We start from the raw sequence: 26,949 nt of genomic DNA, 5'->3' as shown, positions 1-26,949 counted from the left end.
GTCAGGCAGTCACAAGTGTCGTTACATGCGGCGTTGGGAATCCTTGCATACCGCTTTTAGGGTTACTCTGGACAGCTTTGACCACAGGCGGCGAACAGAACTACACACTCGGATGTACAGAGTGTATCTAATGCAATGGTGAAGAATGACATATGCACAAGAATATTCTTTAAAACACTATTTTTAGGGCTGACCAGATGCCTCGGTGATCAAAGTGCTCACACAGAGCCTGGGTTCAATCCCCAGCACCCACATAGGAGTGCCATCTGTAACTCCACTCCCAGCGGGTCTGATGCCCTTTTCTGGCCTTCATAGGCACTGCAGCACGTGTGATACACTTAAATACTTGCAGGTAAAACACTCATACTCACAAAAATAAATAACTCTAGCCAGGAGGTGGTGACACATGCCTTTAATCCCAGCACTCAGAAGGCAGAGGCAGGTGGATCTCTGTGAGGTCAAGGCCAGCCTGATCTACAGAGCTAGTTCCAGGACTGCTAGGGCCGCCCCCCCACACCCTGTCCTGAAAAACAAACAAACAAATAAATAAATAAATAAATAACTTTAAGAAAATACAAGTGATAGATTATTATTTTAACTAAAACTTGAAAAAAAACAATTTTAGGTTCTTAGAAACAAGCTAAATGACCATCAACAAAATAAAACCTGAGAACCTAGGTAACATACTGAAGGGCACATGATGATGTTTATAGATGGATCAAAATGGGAGTGATGGACAGACCCAATATGTAAGTCACCAGTAACAAGCAAGCAAAGGAAGGCAGCTGGAGAGGGAGCCACTTACGCTGGGTTTATAACCAATTATAGTATATGTGTAATTTTTCATAAGCTCTGTGCTAGAATACAGGCATTTTTCTTCCTATGTCTATATGCCTGAAATTTAAATTTTAATGGCATAAAATACATTATTAATGTGCTGCTCCAGCCTGACATTCACACTTCTCTACAATATTATGTCAGCGTACGTTTCTAGTGTCACTCCCGCTGTGCCACTTCCTAGCTTGGTGTTTCCTAAGCCACAGACACTCCTGCATGGCCTCCCTGTATGTTACCTCTGCATGATTAAGAAACACGCTTCTTTTCATCATTGATAACTTAAACAATTTTGTACAAATAAATGAAAGGGGGAACCATGTTCACTATACCCACAATGTTTTCTAATATGAAGGGAGACTCTGTGTGTGTGTGTTTGTGTGTGTGTTTGTGTGTGTCTTTAGTGCCACATGAAAATATAAGGTATCACACCCTGGATTAACTTACAAGTCATTTTCCAAGTCTGGTGTAAAAGATCGCTTTGGTAGAATTGAAGTCTCCAGAGCACACCCTTCGGGGTTCTGCTCAGATGGTCAGAGGACAGAGACCCTGCCCCGGTATGTACCCTGGGCTTCCGTCAAAGTGGACCCTGCCTGGGTGTGCACCACAGTGTCGCTTCTCTTGGCCTTCTCCCCGATCATTTCCTTGGCTTTAAGTACGTTCCCTACCTACTAAGCTATGGAAATTATGCGTACACGTTCAGGCTCAGCTTAAATATCACCATCACAATAAAATACTTTGACTTGGATATGCCATCTCTCTGGGTTCAACTCACCTCCTTCCTCATCAATTTATCTCTAGATTCATATGGACGCTTATCATATTCAATGTAATATATGTCTGCTTGTCATATTCCCCTCCTTCAGTATAAATGTTACTCGAGTCTAGAAGCTTTATGTCTTATTCGAAGCAAGAACTCTATCTCGGCCATTTTACGCTTTGTATACAGTAGACACCTGGAGACTGATCTCCATCCAATAATTACTTTAATAATTTTTATTAACATTTTCCAATCACACAGCATACGGAGACTATTCACACATAGAACATCACAGCTAAACATGACACTCCAGACTGCCTAGCTTCGTTTTTAACATGAGAAAACAAAAAATAAATCCTATAAGAAAACAATTGGGTTGGCTGAAAATGCCAGATTCCGGTGTTAGGGTGTGTGCTTAACTTAGAACTGCCCACCCAACAGTGACTGACAAAGCCAGGCTTTGATACCATGTGATGGCTGTCAGCTTCGGAGGGCAGCTTGCTGGCTCTTAAGAATCTCGGTACTTCCAGAAGCCATCTTGGCAGCGCTTCCTTCTCCCTTTTCTCTGATACGGCAGTGATAATTCTAATTGCTTTTCTGGTGAGGAAAGCCATAATGGCTATTTTTGATCAGAAAGTCAATATGCAACTCCTTGGTAAATGCTTCGGTTTGCCTTGGCCACAGGAGTAGACTGCGCTCCTGTTTCAAACACACTTATTCTGATCCAAATAGAAAGTAAGCCAAAGAAAACAGAGAAATTCACCTTTCAGTGGGAAATATCTATCAATATCAACATTATCTCTAGATTGCCTGGATTATACATTTTAGGACATACATGGTACTTCACAAAGACAAAGGGGCATCAAAGCAGGGTATACACTGTCAACCACGATGTCAGGGAAGGAAGGGAGCAATGGGGGCTCTGAGCTCTGCTCTGCTCAACAGCCTCCCTGTCACCAGGGAGGGAGAGGGGGTGAGGACTTTGGGTGGACAGAGGAGGGACGCACGGGCTCACCTCCTCCTCAAAGGGAGGGAGAGGGGGTGAGAACTGTGGGTGGACAGAGGAGGGACGCACGGGCTCACCTCCTCCTTGAATGGAGGGAGAAGAGGTGAGGACTGAGGGTGGACAGAGGAGGGGTGCACGGGCTCACCTCCTCCTCAAAGGGAGGGAGAGGGGGTGAGGACTGAGGGTGGACAGAGGAGGGGTGCACGGGCTCACCTCCTCCTTGAATGGAGGGAGAAGAGGTGAGGACTGAGGGTGGACAGAGGAGGGGTGCACGGGCTCACCTCCTCCTTGCTCATACTTTCAGTCACATTCCTGTTAAATTTCTCTTTTTTTTTCTTGGCAGGTCAAGTAAACTAAGATTCCCATTTGAGACTCTGTATTTAACATTTCCAAACGATTTTTACATTGTTGAAGTAAAATGTTAACCTACTATGTGTTCCTTCCTGAATGAATAAAATCAACTGGATGTTGAACACTTACAAAATCCCTGTTACATCTGAGTCCCAGCTCCAAGTGCCTCACTGTGATTCTAGTCTGTTCTGACTTACCATGAAAGGGCAGCCTAACTCCTGGCCCGGATACAGACACCCATCCAGTTACTCGTACTGAATCTGTATGTGGCTCAGCGGTACCCACGTACCAAAAACATGCACCAGTTTAAATGCAGCAAGTAGCTGGCTGAGCAACTACTTCAGCGAGCCCTTATGTAGACCAGACCAGACAAGACACTGATACTGGAAGGTAACACTTACTCGTTTAGTAAAGCAGTTCTAAGAAACCCAAAAATATCACTTCTCTTTTAAAAAAATAAATAAAAGAACCACTTGGTCTAAAAAGAAATGAAATTTGACTTGATCAAATACTTCATTAATTTTTTTTCTACCCCTAAGGGAGTGCCCTTTAAAATCCTCTTCAAATAGGATGTAACCTAATTGCTTGCCCAGGGCCACAGTTACAGGATTTTTATTTCAACACTGCCACCTAGTGGACAGTACTTTTAACTAGTCACTGGCTCCATCTGTCTCAAATGCTGGCTCCCCAAAGTTAGTAATAGAAACATTCAAGGAGGAATGTTACTTGTATGTACATGTGACAATTTACACATTTATTATCATGGAATAGAAAACATGTAATTTACAACATTATTACATAGTGATTTTAATAAGGTACCTTAGTGATTTCTTCAGATGCTCGTTCAAAGTCCTGGACATTTCGACAGTAAAATCCTATCGTACAACTGGGATCCATTTTCCGAAATGACATCTTTTTAGGAGATGGACAGTGGAATGTCTGTAATTTTTAAAACAGTTTGGAATTAATTTTCCCTTACTTGGTGGACTTTTTCTCAAAATATAATAAACATATTTTCTAAGGAGCATTTTAGCCCTCCCCATTCTCTATAAAGATGCACAAGAATCAGCATTGTATTTAACCAAACCTTCACCCTCATGACACTGTGCTGTTCAGCAAAACAAAGCCAGTTCATCAAATATGGGATACATTTCTAATACTTGAAGAAAAGAAGAAACACAGACCACCGGAGTCAGCACATGTAGTCTAATCTAGAACCCTGTTAGCCAGCCATCTCTGAGACTGAGTTCAGCCTTTTTTATTAGTGATTCTTCATTGTTTATAAATTCATAGCAGTTTTATCCATATAGCCAAAAGTAAGAAATGAACCAATAATCTGTAAACAGATGGCTGAATTGAAGCTGTCATGTTGGGGGGCTGGCTACTGCTGCAGAGGACCCAGCACCTACAACTGCCAACTGCCTGTAACTCCAGTGCCAAGGGATGCAATGCCCCCTTCTGGCCTCTATGGGCACTGCATGCATGAAATGCACACACTCATACATCTAGTATAAAATAAATAAGGCTTTCTTAAAATATAAAAATTCATGTCATACTATAGCTGTTTCGAATTAAAACGGAACAAACACCTTGTGTGTGCATGTGGATGAAGGTTCTTTATAGTCTTGTGTGTGCACATGTATATATGAAGGTTCTTCCTAATGCTTAAAACTTTTTCAACAAGATTATTCTTATAATCTAACATACAAACCGCAGGCTTGTGTAAATGTCCTACACTGATACAGTTAGCTTCAGAGTTTTGTGTATTCGATTTTGTTATTCTTGTTGTTTTGTTCATTTATTTTATGATACAAGCTGTCACCGTGTAGCCCTGGCTAGTGTAGACTTGGCAATGTAGACCAAGTTGGCCTCCCACTCACAGGAACCCACCAGCCTCTGCCTCCGGAGTATAAAATTATTGGCCCATAATCAAATTTTCTTCCGACTTTCTTTTCTAATGTTCATTTCCATAAAGAACATGAGATAAGGCGGTAGAACTCGCCCATGGGGGCTCTGCAAAGGACATACCTTCTGAGCAGGCCAGCTCTGTGTTACAGTCAACCACATGCCAGTAGTCATGCACCAAACCCTGACTGTACAAAGTGCTTAGCTAATACCTCCTTTAATTAGTGGGGTCTGAGCTAGCTAAAGTAGATCTCTCCAGCACTACCCAATACACGCAGTGCTTCCTTGGACTCTCCCTAATATGGTGCCAGCTATTTTATTTTCACGAGATTAAGAGACAGATCTGAGGCACAGAAAAGCTAAGAAAACAATAAGCTGCAATTCGGAGGAGTGTGTTGGGGAACATGGCACAGTTCTAGGTCATATTTACGAGAAAGTCTTTTACATAGAGCATGTCTAAAAATAGCCATTTGCAAAATTTGTTGAAAACAGCTAACAAGAACTAATTCTTCCATTTTTTACTACCTGGTAAGAAAGACAGTCAGAAAGGCTGCACAAGGTCCAGTGGCACAGGTTTAACTCACATGTGACTGTGTCCTTCTCGCCCACCACAAAGCACTGACTAGAGCTTTTTCTAGAGTCAGTTACTAGAACGGCCTGTGCCTGTTCATCACAGTCTCCATAGATAAGAACCACAAACACTAACCTGTAACCTGTGGTTCTCTTGATGTCTGCAAAGAACTTATTAATTACCCACACACCACAGTTAAAGTCTTTGATTTCAAAAGTGAAGCTGCTTGTGTCTGTCCCTCACGAGGAGTGGAAGTTGGAAAGGCACCTTAGAGCCATCTCTATGTTTAAGTCATGTTGCTCTGTGTTTACCTAAGATTCTGAAGTCAGAACAATACTAATCTAAATTCAGAATCATCTCTATTTATTGTGAAATAAGTCCACCTTTTAAATATATTCCGAAGTGGTGTTGCGAGGCTAAGATCACTATGACAACTCTTTAAGCTATGCATGAATAATTTAATTTTAAAATTCTGATGTCTAATAATAGCAGCCTCTACCTACAATACACAATTTAGGGAGTAATAACAATGTATACTTCCTTCTGTAACAATGAAATATATTTCTGGAAAAAAAAAAGAATCAATGCCTATTTATTTCATTTTAATGCATCATTTATTCATTGCCTGAACAAACAATTATTAGTCACCTATTAAATTCTAGACATGATGACATGTTTAATTAAGGAATTCATTTCCTAAAAGAGATACTGTGGGTTCATACTCTTTATATATGCTCTAAGAATAATAATTACCGGCATAATGGATTTTATTACCTAAACATATAAACGATACCAGAACAACCGTATTTATGTATGCCTATGCTAGTCTGGAGCTTGGGATGAAGCCGCCTAAGTAGTAAAGAACATGCCTACTAACTGCAGTTCACATGTCAGTTAGAGAACATGCCTGCTACCTGTAATTTACATGTGTGAGTCATAAAGAGTGTATCTTTGTCTGACAACTTCACCTTCCTCACATGTCTGTCTGTCCAATAACTTTAATGCCATTATTTTTCTTAATTTATTAGTGGTGATTGAAACAGTCACCACTATAAGACCTTTCTAGGTTCTGGAAGTTGGAACTGGGGACCTAAGAACTGGAACGGATACACATGTCCATTAGCAGGGCTGCTCTTACCTGTAAGAACTTACTATTTTCTAGCAGTGTTGATACATGCTGTAATCTCAGCACTTGGAAGAGAGTGAGTCTCAGTGAGTTCAAGGCCATCTTGGTCTACAAAGTGAGTTCTAGGCTAGCCAGGGTGACACAGTGAGATTCCTATCTCAAAACATAATACTTAAAAAAAAATTAAAATATCATCTTAAAGACCACATTCTATAATTCTGGAAATATATGAAATAAGAACTCACAGTGTCCGATTTAGGAAACTTTATTTCACTAATAATATATATGTAATACTGCCCTAGTCAGGGTTCTGTTGCCTGATAACAGCAGAACCAAAAGTAACTTGGACAGAAGTTTATTTCAGCTTCGGGATCAGTCTGTAAATGAGGGATGTCAGGGCAGGACTCAAGGCGGGGGGGTGAGGGTGGGGGGGAAGCTAACAGCAGAAACCATGGAGGCATGCTGCTCCCTGCCTTGATGTCTCGTTGCCCAGCTTCTGCTCAGCTAACTGTCCTAGACAGTCCAGGGCCTCCTGCCTAAGGATGACACCACTCATGGTGGCTTTCCTATATCAATTAGCAATCAGGAAAATGCCCCACAGATGTGCTGGCGAGCCAAGCTGGTTGGTGCAATCCCCCCAACAGAGTCCCTCAGGTAACTCTGAGCTTAAGTCGAGTAGGAGAAACACCGTAAATATTTCCTGTGAGTACACAAAAACATATGTGCACATAAAATTATATTTGTAATATATACATATGGGCATATGTATAAATACATGCCTACACATGAATGCCCACGTGTATTATGCTCCTCCCACTCCAACAGCTAAGATTCAGTCTTATTCTGGTCACGGACAATGAAGACCTACAACTCAATCTGCACTCGCTGGTAAGGCCCCAGGTTCCCCTCATTCTCTTCTAGTTCTTTACTGTCTTTCCATGATGTTTTCTCTAAGGTTGTTAAACTGCTCCTCTGAGCCCCACTGTCTCCTTGGAAAATCATATGACTGCTTTATACATGAACAACTGCCCTCAGCTGGGCGTGGTAATGCACACCTTTAATCCCAGCACTGATTGGGGCAGAGGCAAGCAGATCTCCATGAATCTAAGCCCAACCTAATAATCTACATGGCAAGTTCTAGGCCAGCCAGGGCTAGAGAGAGAGACCTTGTCTCAAAAAGCAAACAAACAAAAAACTTCAATGAAGATAACTAAAGACATGGACATCCTACTCAATTACACATGCTAAATCAACAATATATTCTAACATATTTATGAGATAATATCACAAATATGATATTAAATAAAGATAGAACAAAATCACCTGGAGATACAGGGAAGAGTTCAATAGAGGTCTATAGACTTTTATCTAGAACATTTAATAAATGATAGTTCAGAAAGAAAGAAGCTAGCCTAATTTGGTTTTAAAATGTTAAAGGTTCAACTCTAAAAATGTAAGAAATCAACATGTAAGAATAATAGCAAAAGTTATATTCAAACATATTCTCTAGTTAAATCTTGTATTTTAAATTTCACAACGCTGCTAGTCTTAGATCACTCGTTTCAAACATCAGGATGACAAGTGATTTTTTTTTTATATGGAACTGGATAAAAATGTTTATGATTTAAATTTCTTCATCCACTAAAAAAAAACCTACAAAAATAATTTTAACAATTAAAATACAAAAGGTTTTAGATTATGAGTGTTACTCGTTGTCTTTCACAGTTTCAGTAGTGTGTACTTAAGTGTGTATCCAAGCAAGGATGCCTGGGCATGTAAGGCAGTCTAAAACCTTCACCTGATGTGACTAAAGCACAGTGAGATCTGAGGGCTGGAGACCTATCAGCGGCAGCGCTCTTGCCTAGCAAGGCTGAGGCCTTAGTCAGCTTAGGCACGGCCACCCAGCAGACCTCCTACAGTTCATCAAGGCTCACATGCAACAGTCTAGGAACTGAGGAACACACAGCTTACAGAAGGGGCTAGGCTGTTTTATAATACATCTTTCTAAACCAGACTTTAATCTTGCAGTTTGTTTTCATATTGACCCTCTTGAATAAAACACTACTAGCAAGTGTTAATATTAGCTCAAAAGCCATTTCTGAAACACAACGTTAACACATTTCATGCCAGCCCTGCCCTTTATAACCACTGCCCTTGCCATTCGTGGTCAAAATCGTCCTGGTCTGATATAATAGTTACCCATCTCACTTTGGAACTCAAAGTTCCCTGGCTAAAATATTGGATGGCAAAATGACCCACCGACGGGGGAAGAAGAGTCTATGAAATGAGCTTAGACGATGGCTAGAAATCCAGATAAACCCCAAAGACATAAGCAGAGGCAGGCCCCCAGGATCTCAGCCTGCCACTCAACACCAGGCCGTCCTTTTGTCTCCTCTCCGTCCAGGACAGACTAACCCTCTGAGGTCTTCTCTAGGTACTGCTTAGGCAGCTGGCTACGGAAGTCCTCAGAGCCTTGACCATTTCTTTCAGCACGATCAAGGTATCAAGGAGTTAGAGACGGACATGAATGAAGAAGACAGCAATCACAAATGAAACTTCAGCAGCCAAGCTCGCAGCCTGTGACCAGTGTTGACTATGATTTTACACACATTTACAAAATACTAACTTGTGATTGTAACCCTGGAAAGGTGTGCCTAGCACACCTCTAAATAACAGTCTGCTTCACACAGTGAGAGAACAATACCAGCTCCCTCTGTACAGTACCTCGAGAGGGAAATCCTTTATGCTGACATCTACAAAAGACTGGCAGTAATGAGGATCCATGTAAATCAAACTGTCATCTACAAGGACAAAACAGAAGACAAGTAATTCACAAACCACCTTATTATGACACTGCTTACAATCCAATTTCTATGTAGAGCAGCTGACAAAAGGCTAGGTGTAGCAGCCTGCTGGCCTGAGACTCGCCGACGGAGCCTCAGGTCTGCGAGGCACAGATTAACTTTGCATAATCAAATATGCTTGTATAAGCAGAATTTTATAAAGCGATGAGACTGTCATTTAATTTTTGGTGATGAAATTACTTTCACAAACACACAATTATACTCTACAGTTTGCATATGAAAAATGCATTGGCTTCCCTGTTCTGACAGCAAGAACATATTGCTTGTCATTTCATTATCAACTAACACGGCTAAAAACCGGGAAAAAGTAAATATGTAAATAGCAGTTGCCAAAATGTAGCGGAGTCTGCTGGAACTCAGGGAAATGGATAAATTGTGCTTTGTTTGTGCAGTAACAGAAATTAAGCCCACATTTTAAGGAATCCAATTATGCTATGGACCAAACGACCAGCGAGAGTGGCTGAAAGGGACTGACAATGGGATGAGAGACTCACTGGTCTCCGTTAGCCATCTTGTTTCCAGATAATCTCATAATAACTTAACACTTTTAAAAGAAAACAATTTAAAAAAAAAATCATACTTAGTCACTGACCTTGAAATCCAGCAAAGTAATATGACTGTTTAGGTTTGCCGCCAATGATACCCACACAGTATTCAAGGCTTAAAACACCCTGTCAAAGGGAAGGGGCAGAGTTAGATCAGGAGGCAGGTGGAAATGACCTGAGGCAGCCGAGGCTGCACTGCCAGCGCCCCAACTTCTCACCAACAGTTACTACTTTTTCACATTTGCTCCGTGTCCTGGAACCCTCGTCTTCCAAATTGCCTCCCTTTTTCTTTTAACCACTCGGTATTAATTCACATCAAATATCTTTATCAGGATGTGGCTTAACAGCAGGGACAGGCCACGGTGTGCCACAGGAAGAAAACTGAATAGCATCACAAAGCACAAGAAGTCCTACCAAAGCAGAGCTCTGTTCTTCTCCTGAGAACACGCGCCACGACCCAGAGCAGCGGTTCTCAACCTGTGGGCCGCAACCCCTCCACGGGGCTGCCTAACACCATCCTGCATATCAGGTATTTACATTATAATTCATAATAGTAGCAAAATTAACATTATGAAGTAGCAACGAAAATAATTTTATGACTGGGGGTCACCACAACATGAGGAACTGTATTAAAGGGTCGCAGCATTAGGATGGTTGAGATCACTGAGATCCACTGAGCTTAAATAAAGGCTCAGATGGCCCCCAGCGTAACACTATCCAGCTCATGACTGTTTGTTACAATGCAAAAGCTGCTATACATTCATCAGAGAACTTTCTTGGAGGTGAATGCAGTGGCATGTATATGCCATCCTAATACTCAAGAGGCTGAGGCAGAAGGTGCAAGCAGTTCAAAGCTAGCCTGGGCCGTGAAGCAAAACTTGTCAAAAAAAAAAAAAAAAAAAAACCCTCTGATTCTTGGATTTTGATCTTTCCTAAGCTAATAATATACAAATGCGGTGCCTGAGGTTAGGCAGTGGCGGTGAGTGACATGCAGCTTCCCGCCAGGCAAGCCATCCTGAGGGTAAGCAACAGATATTCTGTAGCTGTAAGAGTCTATCCCCTGCTATAACACAGCCTTGCCGTCTCTAAGTCAGACTAGCTGTGATCGTTTGAATGGGACCCTCCCAGTCTTGTGACACTCCCTAGCAGAGGCCAGGGAAGGTCATCAGACTCTACTTGGGATTCAAATCAATAAATCCATACATCTCTTTGATAACTAATGGTTGTAGTCTGTGCTTACAAACCCTCATAAGATTTGAACTGTTCTAGGTTCCTTACTTGCTGGCTGGCTAGGCTACCTGGCCATCAAGTCCAAGTCCACATCCCTAGTACTGGGGTTTCAGGAACCTTTCTGTGGGCAATTAGGGTTCAAACTGGGGTCCTCATGGGACTTGACTAGCTAAGCCATCTGTCTCCCTGGCCCCAGTTCTGTTTTTCTTTGGGACACCATAAAAGCAGTGCTAGGACTAAGACACAGTGACACGGAGGAGACAATATTTACTCTGACCATAAAAAGTAACTGGTAGGAAAGTAGGAAGCAAGGTCAGGGTCCTTCTGTATCCCAGCTGCTGGTGTAGTGCAAAGGGAGGCCAGCTGGGAAGCCTGGTGGGCAGGGCAGGAGACACAGCTGAGGAGTGGACACAACCTTGGTCACTGAGGAAGAATGCCACTCTGTCTTCTAGATAACACGAAGGGCCTGCTGCTATCTGCAGTGGATGTTAAAAGCTTTACTGGCGACTCAGGTCGCACTCTTCCAGTCACCATGAGCACATGCATTGTCTAGTGTTGTAATCAGACTGTCTGCAATTGGAAGATATTGCGGACATGCAAGTAGAAGATTGTGTGCACTGACATCTGTTCTGTGTGACATTGCAACACAACATTGTCATCACCAAAGTTCACACTAAAGGAGTCCAGTTACTGAAGGGAAAAGAAAAGAAAAAGAAAAAGAAAAAGAAAAAGAAAACGAAAACGAAAACGAAAAGCACCTCAGAGTGTCTTAAGTAAGCTTCCAATCTTTCTTGGTTAGCTATCCTGGGCTACATGTCACCTGCAGGCTAAGGACTAAACACCTAGGCACTCTGAGTCAAAACAAACTTCAACCCCCTAAAGTTTATTCTGCCAAGTGTTTCATCACAGCAAGAAGAAAAGTCATTTTATTAAAGCTGAAATAATAGTAGAGCCACAAACTTAACCAAATACTCAGTGTTGCAAAGGTATTGCTTCAAAACTGAATGTCTTAGTGTCTAACACAAGACAGGTTCTTTTGGTTCAAGAAACACAGCTATACACTATGGAACTGAAGAGATCTTTTAAGAGAGGGAAGCTGGGCCTGCCATACTACCTCACTTCTGCTTATATAATCAATTTTTCTCTGGCACCACAGTGTCACAATAATAAGTTATGAAATACAGTAGCGATTTTAAAAGTGTGTTTTAGTGGTGAGTTTGACATGGTTTAGTGTTAGCTTTAGGAATAACTAAGATAAATCTATTTCTAATCAGAAAAGGATCCTGGAGTAGTAGCCATATCGCAAACCTCGCTCCTGCATGCCGTCAATTAGTGCAGAGTGGAAGGCTTTTCACTCCGTCATAGAAGGAGGCTCTTCCGACTCACACATGATCTCTCAATGCTGGAATTTAAAATGCCTGATGCCAAACTTCTCAATGTACAGCCGTAGGGTCACGACTTACTTGTGGGAAAGAGACTGCAATGCTTCTCTGTTTTTTATTTTATAGTAGGCACTACTGCCCTGAAAATAAAAACAAGGAGAATTGAGCCCCTCTTACCTTCACAAACTCCAGATAGTCGGTATTGGTCCTTTCTCCACCGAGTCTAACGGGAACTAAAATAATAACAGCCTTGTCACGTGCATCTCCAGCCGTCACGGAATCAGTCTGCTTATCAATCACATCAGAATTGTAAACTGGGAGAAACACAATGAATGTGTATGTATTAAATGTTATAAAGGTGGCTGTAAAATATTCTTACTCTAATCCCATCCCTCTGCTGGTTGGTCATCTGTCTCTGCTACCACCATCGAAGCACCAATAAGTTGAAACTTTCGTACTCATGGCCCCTGGAAACTCAACAGTAGGAAAACACAAGTCTTGGTCTCCCTGAGCATATGTTCTGGCCAGGAAACTGATGACAACGAGTAGAAGCGTAAGGTAGGTCAGAGAGTGTTTAACCTGGGTAGATGACAAACACTGGCTAAGGAGGAAGGCACTGGCTCTGAGCCTGACAATCTGAGGTCCACCGCCAGAATAATGGGAGGCGAGAACCAATTCCTGCAGGTTGTCCTCTGCTCTGGGCACGCCCACGACTCCCACACAGTAAATACGGGTTTTAAGAAGTACAGAATGCCAAACGTAGACAAGTCTCTCCACAGACTGAGCCTTCATTGGTTGCCAGGTTTATAGATATATTCATATTAAACCTGACAGACATTTTTCTTACTCTTCTAAAGCATTGTGTCCTCTTAATAGCTTTTCTGCAAAAAATTAACTTACAGCACGGGGTATCTTATTTTATTTCAGGAAGTAAATAGAGGCTCTATTTCTGATCTCTAGTTCCAAGATGATTATAGCTATTGGGTATCAACAGAAGACTCCAAACAACCATGAGATGATTTACTGACACACTAGAGGGAGAAATGCTTCCAAGGGAAACTGTCTATTCTCAGATGTCTAACCTTCCTGCCCTGGCCTCCCTGGGCCAGGATTATAAACAAGAGTCATCTTAACTGGCTTACACTGGCTAACCAAAAAGGAAGGTTAGACCAGGTGTGTTGATGCACACTCAGTCCTGGTTGCAGGGGTGATGGGGTAGATTGAATAAAAATTATAAAGTCGGGCTGGAGGGATGGCTCAGCAGTTAAGAGCACTGGCTCATGAGTTCAAATCCCAGCAACCACATGTTGGCTCACAAACATTTGTAATGGGATCTGATGCCCTCTTCTGGTGTGTCTGAAGACAGCTACAGTGTACTTACATATAATAAATAAATCTTTAAAAAAAAAAGAATTATAAAGTCAAGACATGAGCAGCCTACATAGAGATGGCCTGTCTCTGGGAGAAAAATAATAGCAAAATAATCATTTTAAATGCTTAAAATTTTTCTAGCAAATATACTTAAATTAGCATTTAAGGCATGTATTCAAAACATAATCATTCTGTGGCATGAGGGGTGTTATATAGGAACAATAACGGATTAGCTATGACGTCATCTTCATGACCATTTGCAATCTAACCAGGAAGAGATGAGCTATGTACACGTGAAGGGGCTGAGCCGACACAATACACCACTGGAACGTCACACACGCCATACCTGTACAGTCCTGGGCAACATAAATTGTTAGCCCTTGCAAATCCGGATGTCTTGCTTCTTCAACTGCTTTTCTAGGAAAATAATAAACATCCTTTAAATCCTACATAAAATTTCCTGTTGTCACTGAAAGATGTAGTTTAAAAAGGAGAGCAATCCATAGCTGCCCTGCCTTTCCTATGTACCCTGTATGTCTGCTGTCAAATCCATCCCCTCAAGAGTGTCAGTATCAGCTGCACTTTCTAAAGCTGAACATGACACTCAGTTACCCAGAGGCTCTAACGAAGCTACAAAGCATGCCTCTGAGTCCCTAGGGATACACTCATGTCCCAGCCCTCAAAGGACGTCCTTTCTTCATCAGCTCGCTGGCTGCACAGAAGGCTGTCTAAGCAGTGAGTCCCATGGCTTCGAGGTCTGCTTTCACAGTACGACGTCCACTACAAAGGGTGTGTTAGGGTGCTTGTCCCCAGCTATGCTTGGCAACTCCCCCTTTGAACAACCGTTCAGTCACACTTACAATGATCAGTATGGATGGCTAGAGCAGAGCTCAGTGGTGGAGCACTTGCCTAGCCCTGGGTTCAATCCCTAGCCCCACAGGACAGAGGAGGAACAAGACACAACTATTTGACCTGAGCCAATGACTTCCCTAATTTAACGCGTCGGAATTCTGTAAGCAAAACTGCCAACCAGAAGGCGCTCCTCGGCGAGAGTGTTCCCAGTGGCGTGAGTTCTGACAAAACCCAGCGTCTGAAAAAGGACTTACGCACATGTGGCAGGTGAAATACTTAAGTTGTCTATATCTTTACTATGTATGCCCCTGTATATTAGCGTAGAAGAAACACCAGGTAACAATGGCCAAATACAGCCTAGCCTGTTCTATACTGTAAGCTAAGAATAAATAACACAAACATGTAGGTATGCAAAGCCCCAAATATTTACCATTTGCCTCCACGGGCAAGCATGCTGAGCCTGGAGACATCTTGGAGGTTAGAAACTATGCTTTGGGGATTATGCGTTTATAAATGTTTGCGTCATGGTGTACACACTCATGGGAATTTGAAGTGTGCATTGAAACGCTAAAACAATAATTTTAGCTCCTGACATCTCATTAAACATCAATAAATTGGTTACATTTAAAAAAAAAAAAAAACTAATATGGCCTGCCTTCCAGCCTCCAGGTTGAAAGAAATGGCCGCTTTTGGAACATACAACAATATAATCTAATGGGAGCCTGCTTGGAAAGAGGCCCTGGATACCTGGCAGGAAACGCTATAGGTAAAGGCAACTGTAGTCCCTAAGTCTTGATCCCCCATTAGCAAAGAAAAGCAGAAGGTTTTCATGGAGCTGATCTTAAGAGCCTCGACTGTATACACTCTCAGTCAAAGTTGGTACTTCCCAGCACAAGACGTAAGAGTTGGAAAACTGATACCTTAAAATGTGAGCAACCACCGCCGGTCCATACCAATCACCTGCTTTTTTCCCAGACTTCTTCCCGAACTCTATCAGTCGATGTAAGCCAAAGACAGCCACAGGGGAATCTCCAAACCAAGAGATGATCTTCCTGTGATAAACCTCATTCCGCACTGCATGCTCATCAGGACGCTTCCCAGACGTTTCCTTCAGAGAAACTGCTGGAGTTCTGAGTTCTCTGTCCCCTGAAAGTGAGGCTTCAAACGATGCGGTAAACTTTTTGACAGTGTTGGAAGTCCATGAGTCAGAGTCTGAATTCTCAATATGCAGTGCATCAGGCCAGGTCCAAGCTATGGCAATTCCAAAGCAAGACTCAGACTTTTCCAACAGACAGAGCTTGATGACCGTACTAAATAAATATGCAGCATTTAAAGCCATACAGGTTATTGAAGCAAACAGAAACTCAAGTCTGTGCAAAGGCAGAAATTAGTGATGGTTGCTAATGGTTACATACAGGGTGGAATGGCTGCCAAAGGGTTCTCTGTGCAAAAATAGAAACATTCTAAAATTGGATAGTGTGACGGTTACAGAACCCAGTAAGATACTGAGAACCACTGAACTGGTCATTTTAAATGAGTATATATATAAAATGAAACAATAAACATATCAGCAAACCACCATGATAGCATCAGTGATATACTTAGATCTGACTGTCTCTAAGATTTCTAACTTTTCCAAACTGGGAATGAACTACACATCGTAATTAAGGAAAAGTCACAGAAAAGAAAAGTCAAAAAACAGAAAAGCTACTAAACTCAAGTACAGTCCTTCAATACGGTTTCCCTTCTTCCCTCTTCCCTTCCTCCCTTCCTTCTTTTCTTCCTTCCACCCTTCCTTTCTCCCTCCCTCCCTCTCTTCCTTCCTTCCTTCCTTGCTTCCTTCCTTCCTTTCTTTCTCTCTTTCTTCTTATCAACCTTCAGTTGAAATAAAGAGTCCTGTACTCTACTGCCACTCTGACAGGCTTCTAGGCTTCCCAAAGGCACAATAAAAAATAAATAAATAAATAAATACTATAATTAACATTCATAGTACTATGAGTAGATATCTTTAGGGAACAGATTCATTTTGAGTACATGTTTTAAAAAGAAAAGGAAGTAAAACTGCTGAAATTTAAACTTTCAGTATCTTTTCTTTAAAATATTTTTAAATGTCTTTTGTTCGAGATATCTCCCTGGTACCTTCCTTCAGAGTACTATGATGCTTTGCTAGAGAATAATAACAGCAGTTCTCTAGCAAATTAAAACCTAATGAATAGAGTCAGGGAAGACATCAGACCTAAACGCAGCAAACAGAACCTTTCTTTCACTGTTTAATAACGCAGCAGTCTTTAAGCATGATTTATAGTGAGTCAAGTGAATCATTTTATGCTCAGATGAGGTCATGGGTTCAGAGACCTTCTCAGGAACAAACATCCCATCCCTGTTTAGGAGAACACAGGGCCACAGATAAATCACCCCAGAAAACTGGTCTAAACTGAGTCTTAGATGGGTTTAGTGGTTAGAACACTTTTCTGGCATATAGCCAAGGCCCTGAGATTAATCTCCAACATATGAAAAATTTAAAAATTAAAAACAAAACATATTTTTCTTTGTATTAGTCACACTACTCCCAAGTTTGTTTACTAAATGACTTTAATCATCTCTATATAAAAGTTACTAGTACAGGGATACTGACTAACACTTTAAAGACATTTGGTAATATTTAGTAATATCTAAAGATGACAGCCTGAAAACGGTAAAACAAAACTCTTACAAATGTATACATCATAAAAAACTGACTGATAGGGAAACGACATTAGAGAGTGAATACAAGTAAGTTGGATATCTCTGAGATTTCTGAGGGCTTAAAATCTAAGCATGAGTCCTCTCATCCCAGGACTCGGGAGGCAGAGACAGGCAGATCTCTGAGTTCGAGGCCGCCTGGTCTGTAGAGAGATTTCCAGGACAGCCAGGGAACTCCTGTCTCAAATGAATGAATGAACGAACGAACGAACGAACGAACGAACGAACGAACGAACGAACGAACGAACGAACGTACATCTAAACACAAGGGCTGGAGACATTGATCAGCAGTTAAGACAGCTTGCTGTCCTTGCAGAGGGATCAGCAGTTAAGACGACAGCTTATTGTTCGTACAGAGGAATCAGATTCAGCCCAGCACCCATGCTAGGGAGATTACAACTGCCAGTACCTCCAACCCCGGGGTCTGACGTCTTCTGGCCTTCACACACACACACATATTTATTTATTTTAATACATATTTTTAAAACTCTAAACATAATGTTCACATTAACTTGAAGCCTAAAATTTTAATATAAGGAATTATAGCCAGGTGTGGTGGCACATCCTAACACTTGAGAGACAACCAAGTGGCTTTCTGTGAACTCAAGGCCAGCCTACTCTACACTGTGAGTTCTAGGCCAGTTAAGGCTACATAGAGAAAACCTGTCTTGAAAAAATAATGATAGGGGCTGGAGAGATGGCTCAACGGTTAAGAGCACTGACTGCTCTTCTGAATGTCCTGAGTTCAAATCCCAGCAACCACATGGTGGCTCACAACCACCTGTAATGAGATCTGACGCCCTCTTCTGGTGTGTCTGAAGTCAGCTACATTGTGTACTTAGATATAATAATAAATAAACCTTAAAAAAAGATAATGTAATTTAATTAATACAGAGAAATATAGATTATTTATGGTGATTATATATGATAATATATGATAATAAATAGTATAATTTATAAATATAATGTAGTATAATTGTGTATTTATATTGTTAATTAAATATATAATTATATTATATAATATATAATTTCTATATAATGTATCTGTATATATTATATACAAAATAATTAACCTATAATTAATTATATATGATAGAATGTATATGTCATAATATGTAATATATGATATATAATTAATATATACTGTTAAGTGATATAATATATAAATATAATAAGTGATAGTTATGATAAATGTAATTATTTATGATGAAAATCTCAAGGTACTACTGGCATGTACTAAGAAAAATACAGAGTAAAATTTCATTGGCCCAGGACTTAATGAACTTAATGCAGCACTCTAGAGAATTCCACCAAAACAACAAAATGTGCAGCGTATTCACTGTGGTGACCAGATAGCCATGTTGAATCGACAGCTTTCAAAGGACAGCCAGGAACATGTATGTGTAAGACACTCGGCTCAGCTCAGTACAGATGGAACATCAACGGAACATCTTGACCTCAGCAAGATGTGTGTGCTATACAAACTGATGCTCAGAGTAAAAACAGCAGCAGCAGAAACACAGAGACTTGATTTACCTCTACCGAGAAAATGCAGTATGAGTCCTTGAGCCAACAGCATCTGGCCAGTCCGCAGTGTGCAGCCCCAGCCACAGTCTGTCGTTAAGGCTGAGGCTTCGATTTGAGGGAATTCTTCCCTGTAGGTCAGCCATATTCTAGAAATGAAATCCTTACGGAACTCTTCCACATTCCCTGCAATTACATGATCTTCAATGGCACATCCTGATCTTGCAGGCAACATCTTGCTTTCATCTACAAAATATTTAAGATGTAAGTTATATAGTATAAAGATAGGTGATCAAGTGTGCAGAATGGTAATTATGTGTGTCTATCATTATTGTGTCATCTCATTTAAGAGCAATGAATGTAAACCTTCTGCTGCCTAATCAAATGAGAACGAGCCTTGAGGTGGTTTGTACACTGGGGACCAATACAGGACCTACAGTAACACTGCTATTAACAGTGTCCCTCTGCACCTCTGTAAAATCACTCCTTGGACAAGAGGGTAATTTAAAACACCTTCTCTTTTACCTTGGTTGGCTCAGGACACACACATTCGAGTTCTTTGAAAGGTGACACGCAAACAAGATGTCATGACTTGTCAATATGTAAAGATGTATACAGTCACAGGAGCTGATGCTTTAAAAGGGTAAACACTGTATTGTTGTAAATATTTATACCAAATTATAAAGTCAAAACTAATAAGCTACAGAGTAAAAATATAAAAATTTTAAAACATGGGGGCTGGAGAGATGGCTCAGTAGGTAAGAGCACCCGACTGCTCTTCCGAAGGTCCGGAGTTCAATTCCCAGCAACCACATGGTGACTCACAACCGTTAACAAGATCTGACACCCTCTTCTGGAGTGTCTGAAGACAGCTACAGTGTACTTACATATAATAAATAAATAAATCTTTAAAAAAAGAAAAAGAAAAAGAAAAAAAAATTTTTAAATGTAAATATCGTTTATGTTTAAATATAATTTTTCAGAATTTGTTGCTACCCACATATATCAATTAAAAGGCCTTTGCAAACTGATTATCTCTAATACAGTTACTATGAAAAAAACCACTGTTTACCCAATAATTCACAGAACACTCAGTGAATTATTCTCAGTGAACTACCATTCCTGGATTATTCCCAAAGAAACCACTTCACCTTTCTCCTGCATTAGAGACAGTGCTCCACATTAGCAGATCCAGTGAACATCAGTGCTGGCTGGCCTGGATGTGCAGAAATACATCAAGATACAACTCTCAGGGCCAAGGCTTGCAACATCCGAAGCCTTTCTGTAGGATGCTGCAGGCTGAGAGTTTTACAGTGCAGTCTGTCTTCATTCTTTCTTCGCCCATCCCTTCTGCTCATTCTGAAAAATTCCCATCACTCAACCTTCATCTATATTCAGCAGATGGTAATAAGCAAATGAATTCCAAGCCTTCATTGGCATGAGTTTCTCTCAATATTACACAGAGCTCAAAGTTAGTTACAAATAAAAGTGCCTGGAAATTAAACATGGCACTACAATGTGTCTAAGTAGGCCACTTTTGACATTCCTATTTGTTTTAAATGTGATACAATAGTTCCTGACTCTCGTGTCTCATCCTACACACATAAAGCGCCTCTCTATGTGTCAAGTCATTTCTTAACCTCTTCAGACCTAGACAACACCAGATTCTTCAGGGAAACTATCAGGACTGAGTGAACTTTGACCCAAGAGCTTTAAGAAAAATGAGAAATATTTCAAGGGACCACACAATAAAAAGTAGGGGAAAGGTAACAAACAAACAAACATACAAAAGAGAGAAAATCATTGATAATACTGGAGACTTAGTTGAGGCTGACTATGCAATACTAACTACAAAACCTATTCAAATAGATGAAAACCGAACAATACACTTTTTGATGACAGAGGGTTATTCCACTGGATGGAAATAGATTTAAGAATGCCTAGATCCAAATGAAAACAAGAACATAACTCCTCAGAACCTCTGGGATATACTGACACCATTTATGAAGAAAACAGATGGGCAGCTATGAGGGGAGGAAGTCTGCATGGAAAGGCGAGGGGAATAAGGAGGACGTGGATATACAGGCCATGAAAGCAGTGAGGGATGAAGCCCGCCAGCAAGGGGGAAGCGAAGGGTGGGGAGAGGAAGGTGCAGAGCTGAGTTCTGGAAAGTCCGCACTCTCAACGCCTGATTCACTGGTAGGAGTTTCAATAGAGCGCTTGGAATGTGACCAGTGGGCAGATGCTTGGTGATGTCACTGGGGTGGTCCCTTCCTTCCCCATCATATGCTCAAGTTACCAGGGAACTTAACAAAGAGCACAAGAATATATGTAGGTGGCTAACATGTCAAGGCGGTTTAACATGGAAATAAAATAACAAACGTTTAGCAATGAAAGACTTCAAAGATTTTTTTTTAATGCTTTACATGTTTATCACTTACCTTCATATTTAAAATGATAACATTTTCCAAGCAATAAAACGGGTGAATTTCTACTAAAATATGTCTTTGTTTTCAACACCCAACCTGCATGGAGAGAAAGGAGGTTCTGGCGTTAAAATTTCAAAGTAAAAGCCCTGCAGCGTCTCTTTCCTTGGAGTTGACCGCAAGATATGCATGATAACCACTATGAATATGTATGTTTAGAAGTTAAAAACTATTTAGACAATGAAACAAAACTAGAGGCTAGTTTGAACAAATTTAAAATTTTAAAAATAAATAGACTTTGCTAATTTAAATAAATTTTAGCCTCTTCACCATAATCTCCTCCTTATAAAACACAGACAAGGAAAACAGTGACTTTGATTTATTCTGACAAGTCACGATGCTCTCCCGACACAAACTGAAAGGGCAGGAACTCTACTCCTGTCTCCCTCACAGTAGCTTCTGTTCATTAAGGTAGCAAAGATGACCAACTTTGAATTCTCTCCTGTCTCAGGTATTTTAAAGGTACAAGTACTTGATAGCCCCTGGAGAGGAACTTGGGGAAAGCGCATAGTAGGCTAGCACACCTGGTGAAATAAGTCTCTGCTGTAATTGCCTGGATGCACACAAGGCACTCAGACATCCTCGTCTGGGCTTTCGATCCCCGGTCCTAAGCCCCAACTGAAGTCACAAACTCTAATTGTCAGGTTTCTACCTTCCCGTCTGTCAGCAACGGGAGAGAGAAAAGGTGTTCTCCTTGGCATCCATGATGGCAGGAGCCCTTCTGACTCTCCAGTGAAAAGCAGTGGTCCCCTACAGTGCTGAACACTGCCAAGCCTATGAAAACCCTGACTCCTAAAGGTGGGGTTGAACACGTCACAGTGGCACATGCCAGTCAGGCCTGGACTTGGGAGCCTGAGGCAGGAGAATCACACATTTGAGGCCATCTTGGTCTACACAGAGAGACTCTCTCTAGAAAGAAAGCAGAGTGGAGGGTTTTCTAAACACAAGGACATGTATAGACAGAATTAAAGTTGACAGACATGGGTCTAACAGACTATCAGACTTTACATTATAGAGAGTTACTAATAAACGTCTAAAACTAGGTTTTTATATTCCCTAAAGCACTTTATACAAATAAAGGAAAATACATATTAAAATTACGATGATGTAAAATAGGCTCTCTGCTGAACATGGAGACAGATGGGAAGTCAGACACACTGCTCAGCCTTCACTGGGCCTCACTTGATTGACTATAAGGTGTCAAAAACAGTTTCTCTGTTCACAGTCTTTCCCCTTCCTCAAAATGTCACCCATCACTACAAAATTAAACTCCCGGTGCCTCGGCCTTAACTAGACACATTTTCTGTTCAGAAGCATCTTATTGGATGAGTGAGACAGCTCAATGAAAAGCCTCCTGCCAAGCCTGACCCTCTGTTTGAGTCCAGAACCCACATGGTGAAAGGGGGAAACAAGGCCCACGGCCGTCCTCTGACTTCCACATGTGTGCACGTGCCCTGCACATACAGAGACACAAACTAAAAACTCAAAAGGGATAGAGAAAAGGCTCAGAGATTAAGAGCAGTTGCTGGTCTCACAGAGGGTTAAGTTCCGTTTCCCACTCTCATGTTAGGTGGCTCTCGACTGCCTGCTACCCCAACACCAGGGGATCTGCTGCCCTCTTCTGGCCTTCATGTGCACAAAACCACACTAAGACACACATACATATCATCAAAAATATAAAATAATTTTAAAATAAATAAAAGTGTTAAAACATACTGTTAGTACGTATCAGATTTAGCATAAACCTCCGAGTCTCAGTGATGACTGTGGTACAAACTAGAACCCTATTCTCCATCTCTCCTGGGCTGCACCACCTGACTCACGCTATCGTGTGATAAGAAATGTCTCCCAGGGTATCAGTCTAAGTTCTCCTCCGTTCAGAGTCGCCTTTGGGATGTCTCCCCCTTTCCACTCGGATCGGCTTCTCTTCCAAACTCCAATAGACGTGGGTATTGGTCTGCTGTGTGCACACCAGGAACTAGGTTAGGGCTTCCCATATATTATCTTTTATAAATATTAGATCAAAGCTCCACAAAAGCAGCCATCTCTTCTCCCAAAAAAGCAACAGGTTTCTGAGAATTCAGTAAAAACATGCTCAAGCAAAGAAACCGACCTTCAGAAAGAAACGTCTCACTGTCTCCCTCCCTGTGGCTTACTCTTCACCTACATCCCCTGACCGCTCTCCAGCCTTTCCTCAGAAGAGGAAGAGAATGTGATGTGAGGCACTGCAAGAGCTCACATCTAACAAGAACTTAGTGCTTCGCTCTCACACACCAATCACGAGACACATTCTCCCCTGCTCTTCTCTTCCCCAGGAGACCTCATGGCGGACTGATTTGCTCTATGCTTGGTACAGAAGACAGTCCAGTGCTTCTCAAAGGACCCTGACATTTTTCTCTTTTTCCACAGGCACATGGAGCTTGCACAGTTCAACACATCAAAAGATTAACCCATACAGTGGACTTTTTCTTTTAACTATTCAGTTTTAGTCAACCACTTTCCAGTTAACTGTTATGTTTATAAATGTGTTCATTATATGAGACTCCTTGCTATCTTTGCTTTAGCTTACTGATGCTGAATCAGGATATTATGGGGCAGACAGGAAGAAACTGAAGATATGAAAAGCACAGAGCCATGGGGAGGCCAGGAGGCTGGGAGGTGGAGCAGTAATTAGCACTGACACATGTTTGAAAAGGCCATATGGAAACCTAGTATTTTATAACTTTCCTTCACACACATACACACACACACACACACACACACACACACACACACACACACACCTCTTCCCCTATCACTAAAGAAGGAACAGAAAGAACCGGGCATGGTGGCGCACGCCTTTAATACCAGCACTCGGGAGGCAGAGGCAGGCGGATTTCTGAGTTCGAGGCCAGCCTGGTCTACAAAGCGAGTTCCGGGACAGCCAGGGCTACACAGAGAAGCCCTGTCTCAAAAAACCAAAAAACAAAACAAACGAACAAGAAGGAGCAGAAAGACAGTCAAAGACTATAAGAGAAGAAGTTGGGACGGACCAGGGCAAGACAGTATCTTTTAGACACAGTGGAGCCACTGCCCTGGTGCCCTCACAACAGGCGTAGTGCCTGCACACCTCCTCACAAGATCACAGCAGTCCCCGCTCCAGCATGGAGGGGCTCACAAGCCCTCGCCCCTAGCTAAGCAGTTTATGGCTGCTAGGTGAGGGTTGGTTTTGGGTTGTTTTTTTTTCAGAGCTGTGATTCCTCATAGTCTGGCCATGCTCCTGTAGATGCAGATCTGTGCATACACGCACAGCACAACACTAACTGGACTTAGTGGATCATTTTCTTCAAAAAAAAAAAAAAAAAAAAAAATGTGAGCAGGATGGAGATGAGTGACCAAAGAGAAACTATTACCAATGGACTAGATCAAGCAGAAGAAAAAAAATATCAAAAAACTAGCAAAAACAAAAGCAATACAATACTTAAATCACAACACTTACTATATTTCATATTGTTCCAAGCAGATATAAATTTAGTTTTTAGCTTGTCAACTTCATCTGTTCCTGAAGCCTCCATATTCAAATTCTGAAGAAAAAGCCATCACTTGATTCCATTCTTTTAGAAAGTCCAATATACTGAAATAAAAAAAAAAGCAAATAAGTAATCAGTACATATGAGATGGAACCATACTGCTGAAGTTACTTAAATTATCAAATATAATTTAAACCGAAAACAAGCAAAGCAAGCTGAGGCTATTGCTCAGTTGGTTGAGTGCTTGCCTAGAACACACAAAATGTGGATTGAATTCCAAGCACCACATAAATACAGTGGTGCATATCTGGAATCCCAGAATTCTGGAGGGAAAGACATGAGGATCAGAAGTTCAAGTCTGTCCTCAGTTAGATGGTGAAATTGAATCTGAGCTACAATGGCCTTGTCAGAAAGGAAGAAAGGATAAAAGAGAGAGAGAATTTTTCATTTCACTTTTTTTCTAGAATATGATAGTCTATAAGTATTTTAACTACATAAAGTGTGTAATATAAAGTATGTAAAATAGAATTAACATAAAGTCAAACAATAACACCCCCAATAGCTCACAAGTGAATGTACGCACTTCAGGCACTCAAGGGCCTGCAAGAGCACTGTAACTACAGAAGCTGCTTGGGACTCCCACTGAGATGCTGCCTGCTGTCAGTAACTTCCACTTACCCTGATTAAGAAGTCCTTGCTTCCGTGTAACTGTGTCTAATTGTGTTGCTTTTGAAAGTGTTACATTTTCTATACTATCTTCCTGTCTCAATACTGAAGCATTTAAAAGGAAGAAGAATAGCTTAAATTGACAACAGAAAGTGCTTTTAGTTTTAAGTAAGAATGAATGTAACCTGAAGGAAAGTTGAGACCCATGATACAATCTGAAAGATGAAGAAATTACAACAGGAAATGTTTGTATTTATCCACAATAGTTCACATTTTGCTTCCAAGTAAAGACTGCTACACAGGACATTGTGCTTTGGGAATCATAGTATCTACTGGAAAATACTGGTATTAATTCTTTATGGCCATCCTATTTCATGGTAAGAATTAAAAGCTACACACCACAGCCCTAAGGTAGAAGGGCCATACTAAAGCAAATGTGTCAACAGAACAAGAAATATAAAACTATGCGTAGAGTTAAAGGGATAAAAGAGCAGAGATGCAGGCCCTGAAGACCAGGAGCAGCTGTGTCCAAAGAGTCAGATTCTGTGGGGGTTTGTTTAATGCTAACAGCACAGCAGCCTGGAGGGGAGAACTCTGTACGACCAAAACCGCCCCAACTAAGCTGGGTGTGGTGGCGCACACCTTTAATCCCAGCAGAGGCAAGTGAATTTCTGAGCTCGAGGCCAGCCTGGTCTACAAAGTGAGTTCCAGGACAGCCAGGGCTATACAGAGAAACCCTGTCTCGGAAAAAACAAACAAACAAACAAACAAACAAAAAACAAAAAACAAAAAACTGCCCCAACTAAAGTAGCTCAGAGTGAAACCATGAGATGAGTAGCCTTGCTCACCACATGCTCTACCGTGTCCTGCCACATGCTACGAACGGCCCAAATTAATAAGGACTGAGACCTCTGAAAGTAGTGATAATACAGGAAAGGCCAGAAAATGCTTGGAGAAATCTGGCCTGAGACCAAATGGTATCAATGAGATAAAACATTGGTATCGGTTAAGAGCACTGACTGCTCTTCCAGAGACCCTGAGTTTAACTCCCAGCAACCACATGGTGGCTCACAACCATCTGTAATGAGATCTGACACCCTCTTCTGGTGTGTCTGAAGACAGCTAAAGTGTACTCATATACATAAAATAAATAAATCTTTAAAAAAAAAATTGGTATCGATGAGATAAAACGTCACAACGGGTGCAGCAGAGTGCTGGCTGCTCT

The 26,949-nt window shown here is 41.3% G+C and overlaps 1 protein-coding gene across 5 annotated transcripts in view; it reads right to left on the bottom strand.

Annotated features, from left to right (window-relative positions):
* The window catches only part of Atg4c (autophagy related 4C cysteine peptidase), a 58,282-nt gene that overhangs the window by 15,554 nt on the left and 15,779 nt on the right, over positions 1–26,949 (bottom strand). For 4 of the 5 annotated variants that reach the window (XM_029540272.1, XM_021200493.2, XM_029540273.1 and 1 more), the window contains 9 exons: positions 25,028–25,162; positions 21,505–21,588; positions 19,076–19,309; positions 15,718–16,048; positions 14,292–14,362; positions 12,752–12,888; positions 10,010–10,088; positions 9,278–9,354; positions 3,771–3,890 (listed from right to left, as the gene is read on the bottom strand). In XM_029540272.1, coding sequence (XP_029396132.1) covers positions 3,771–3,890; positions 9,278–9,354; positions 10,010–10,088; positions 12,752–12,888; positions 14,292–14,362; positions 15,718–16,048; positions 19,076–19,309; positions 21,505–21,588; positions 25,028–25,103 — 1,209 coding nt within the window. In that variant the 5' untranslated portion in view covers positions 25,104–25,162. Of the gene's footprint in view, positions 1–3,770; positions 3,891–9,277; positions 9,355–10,009; positions 10,089–12,751; positions 12,889–14,291; positions 14,363–15,717; positions 16,049–19,075; positions 19,310–20,214; positions 20,347–21,504; positions 21,589–25,027; positions 25,163–26,949 lie in introns of those variants that run through there. The other variant, XM_029540275.1, reaches the window with a different exon arrangement.

The sequence above is a fragment of the Mus pahari genome, chromosome 6 (genome assembly GCF_900095145.1).
Source record: "Mus pahari chromosome 6, PAHARI_EIJ_v1.1, whole genome shotgun sequence".
In the NCBI taxonomy this organism is placed as follows: Eukaryota; Metazoa; Chordata; class Mammalia; order Rodentia; family Muridae; genus Mus; species Mus pahari.
This window is presented reverse-complemented; position numbering and strand designations above follow the sequence as displayed.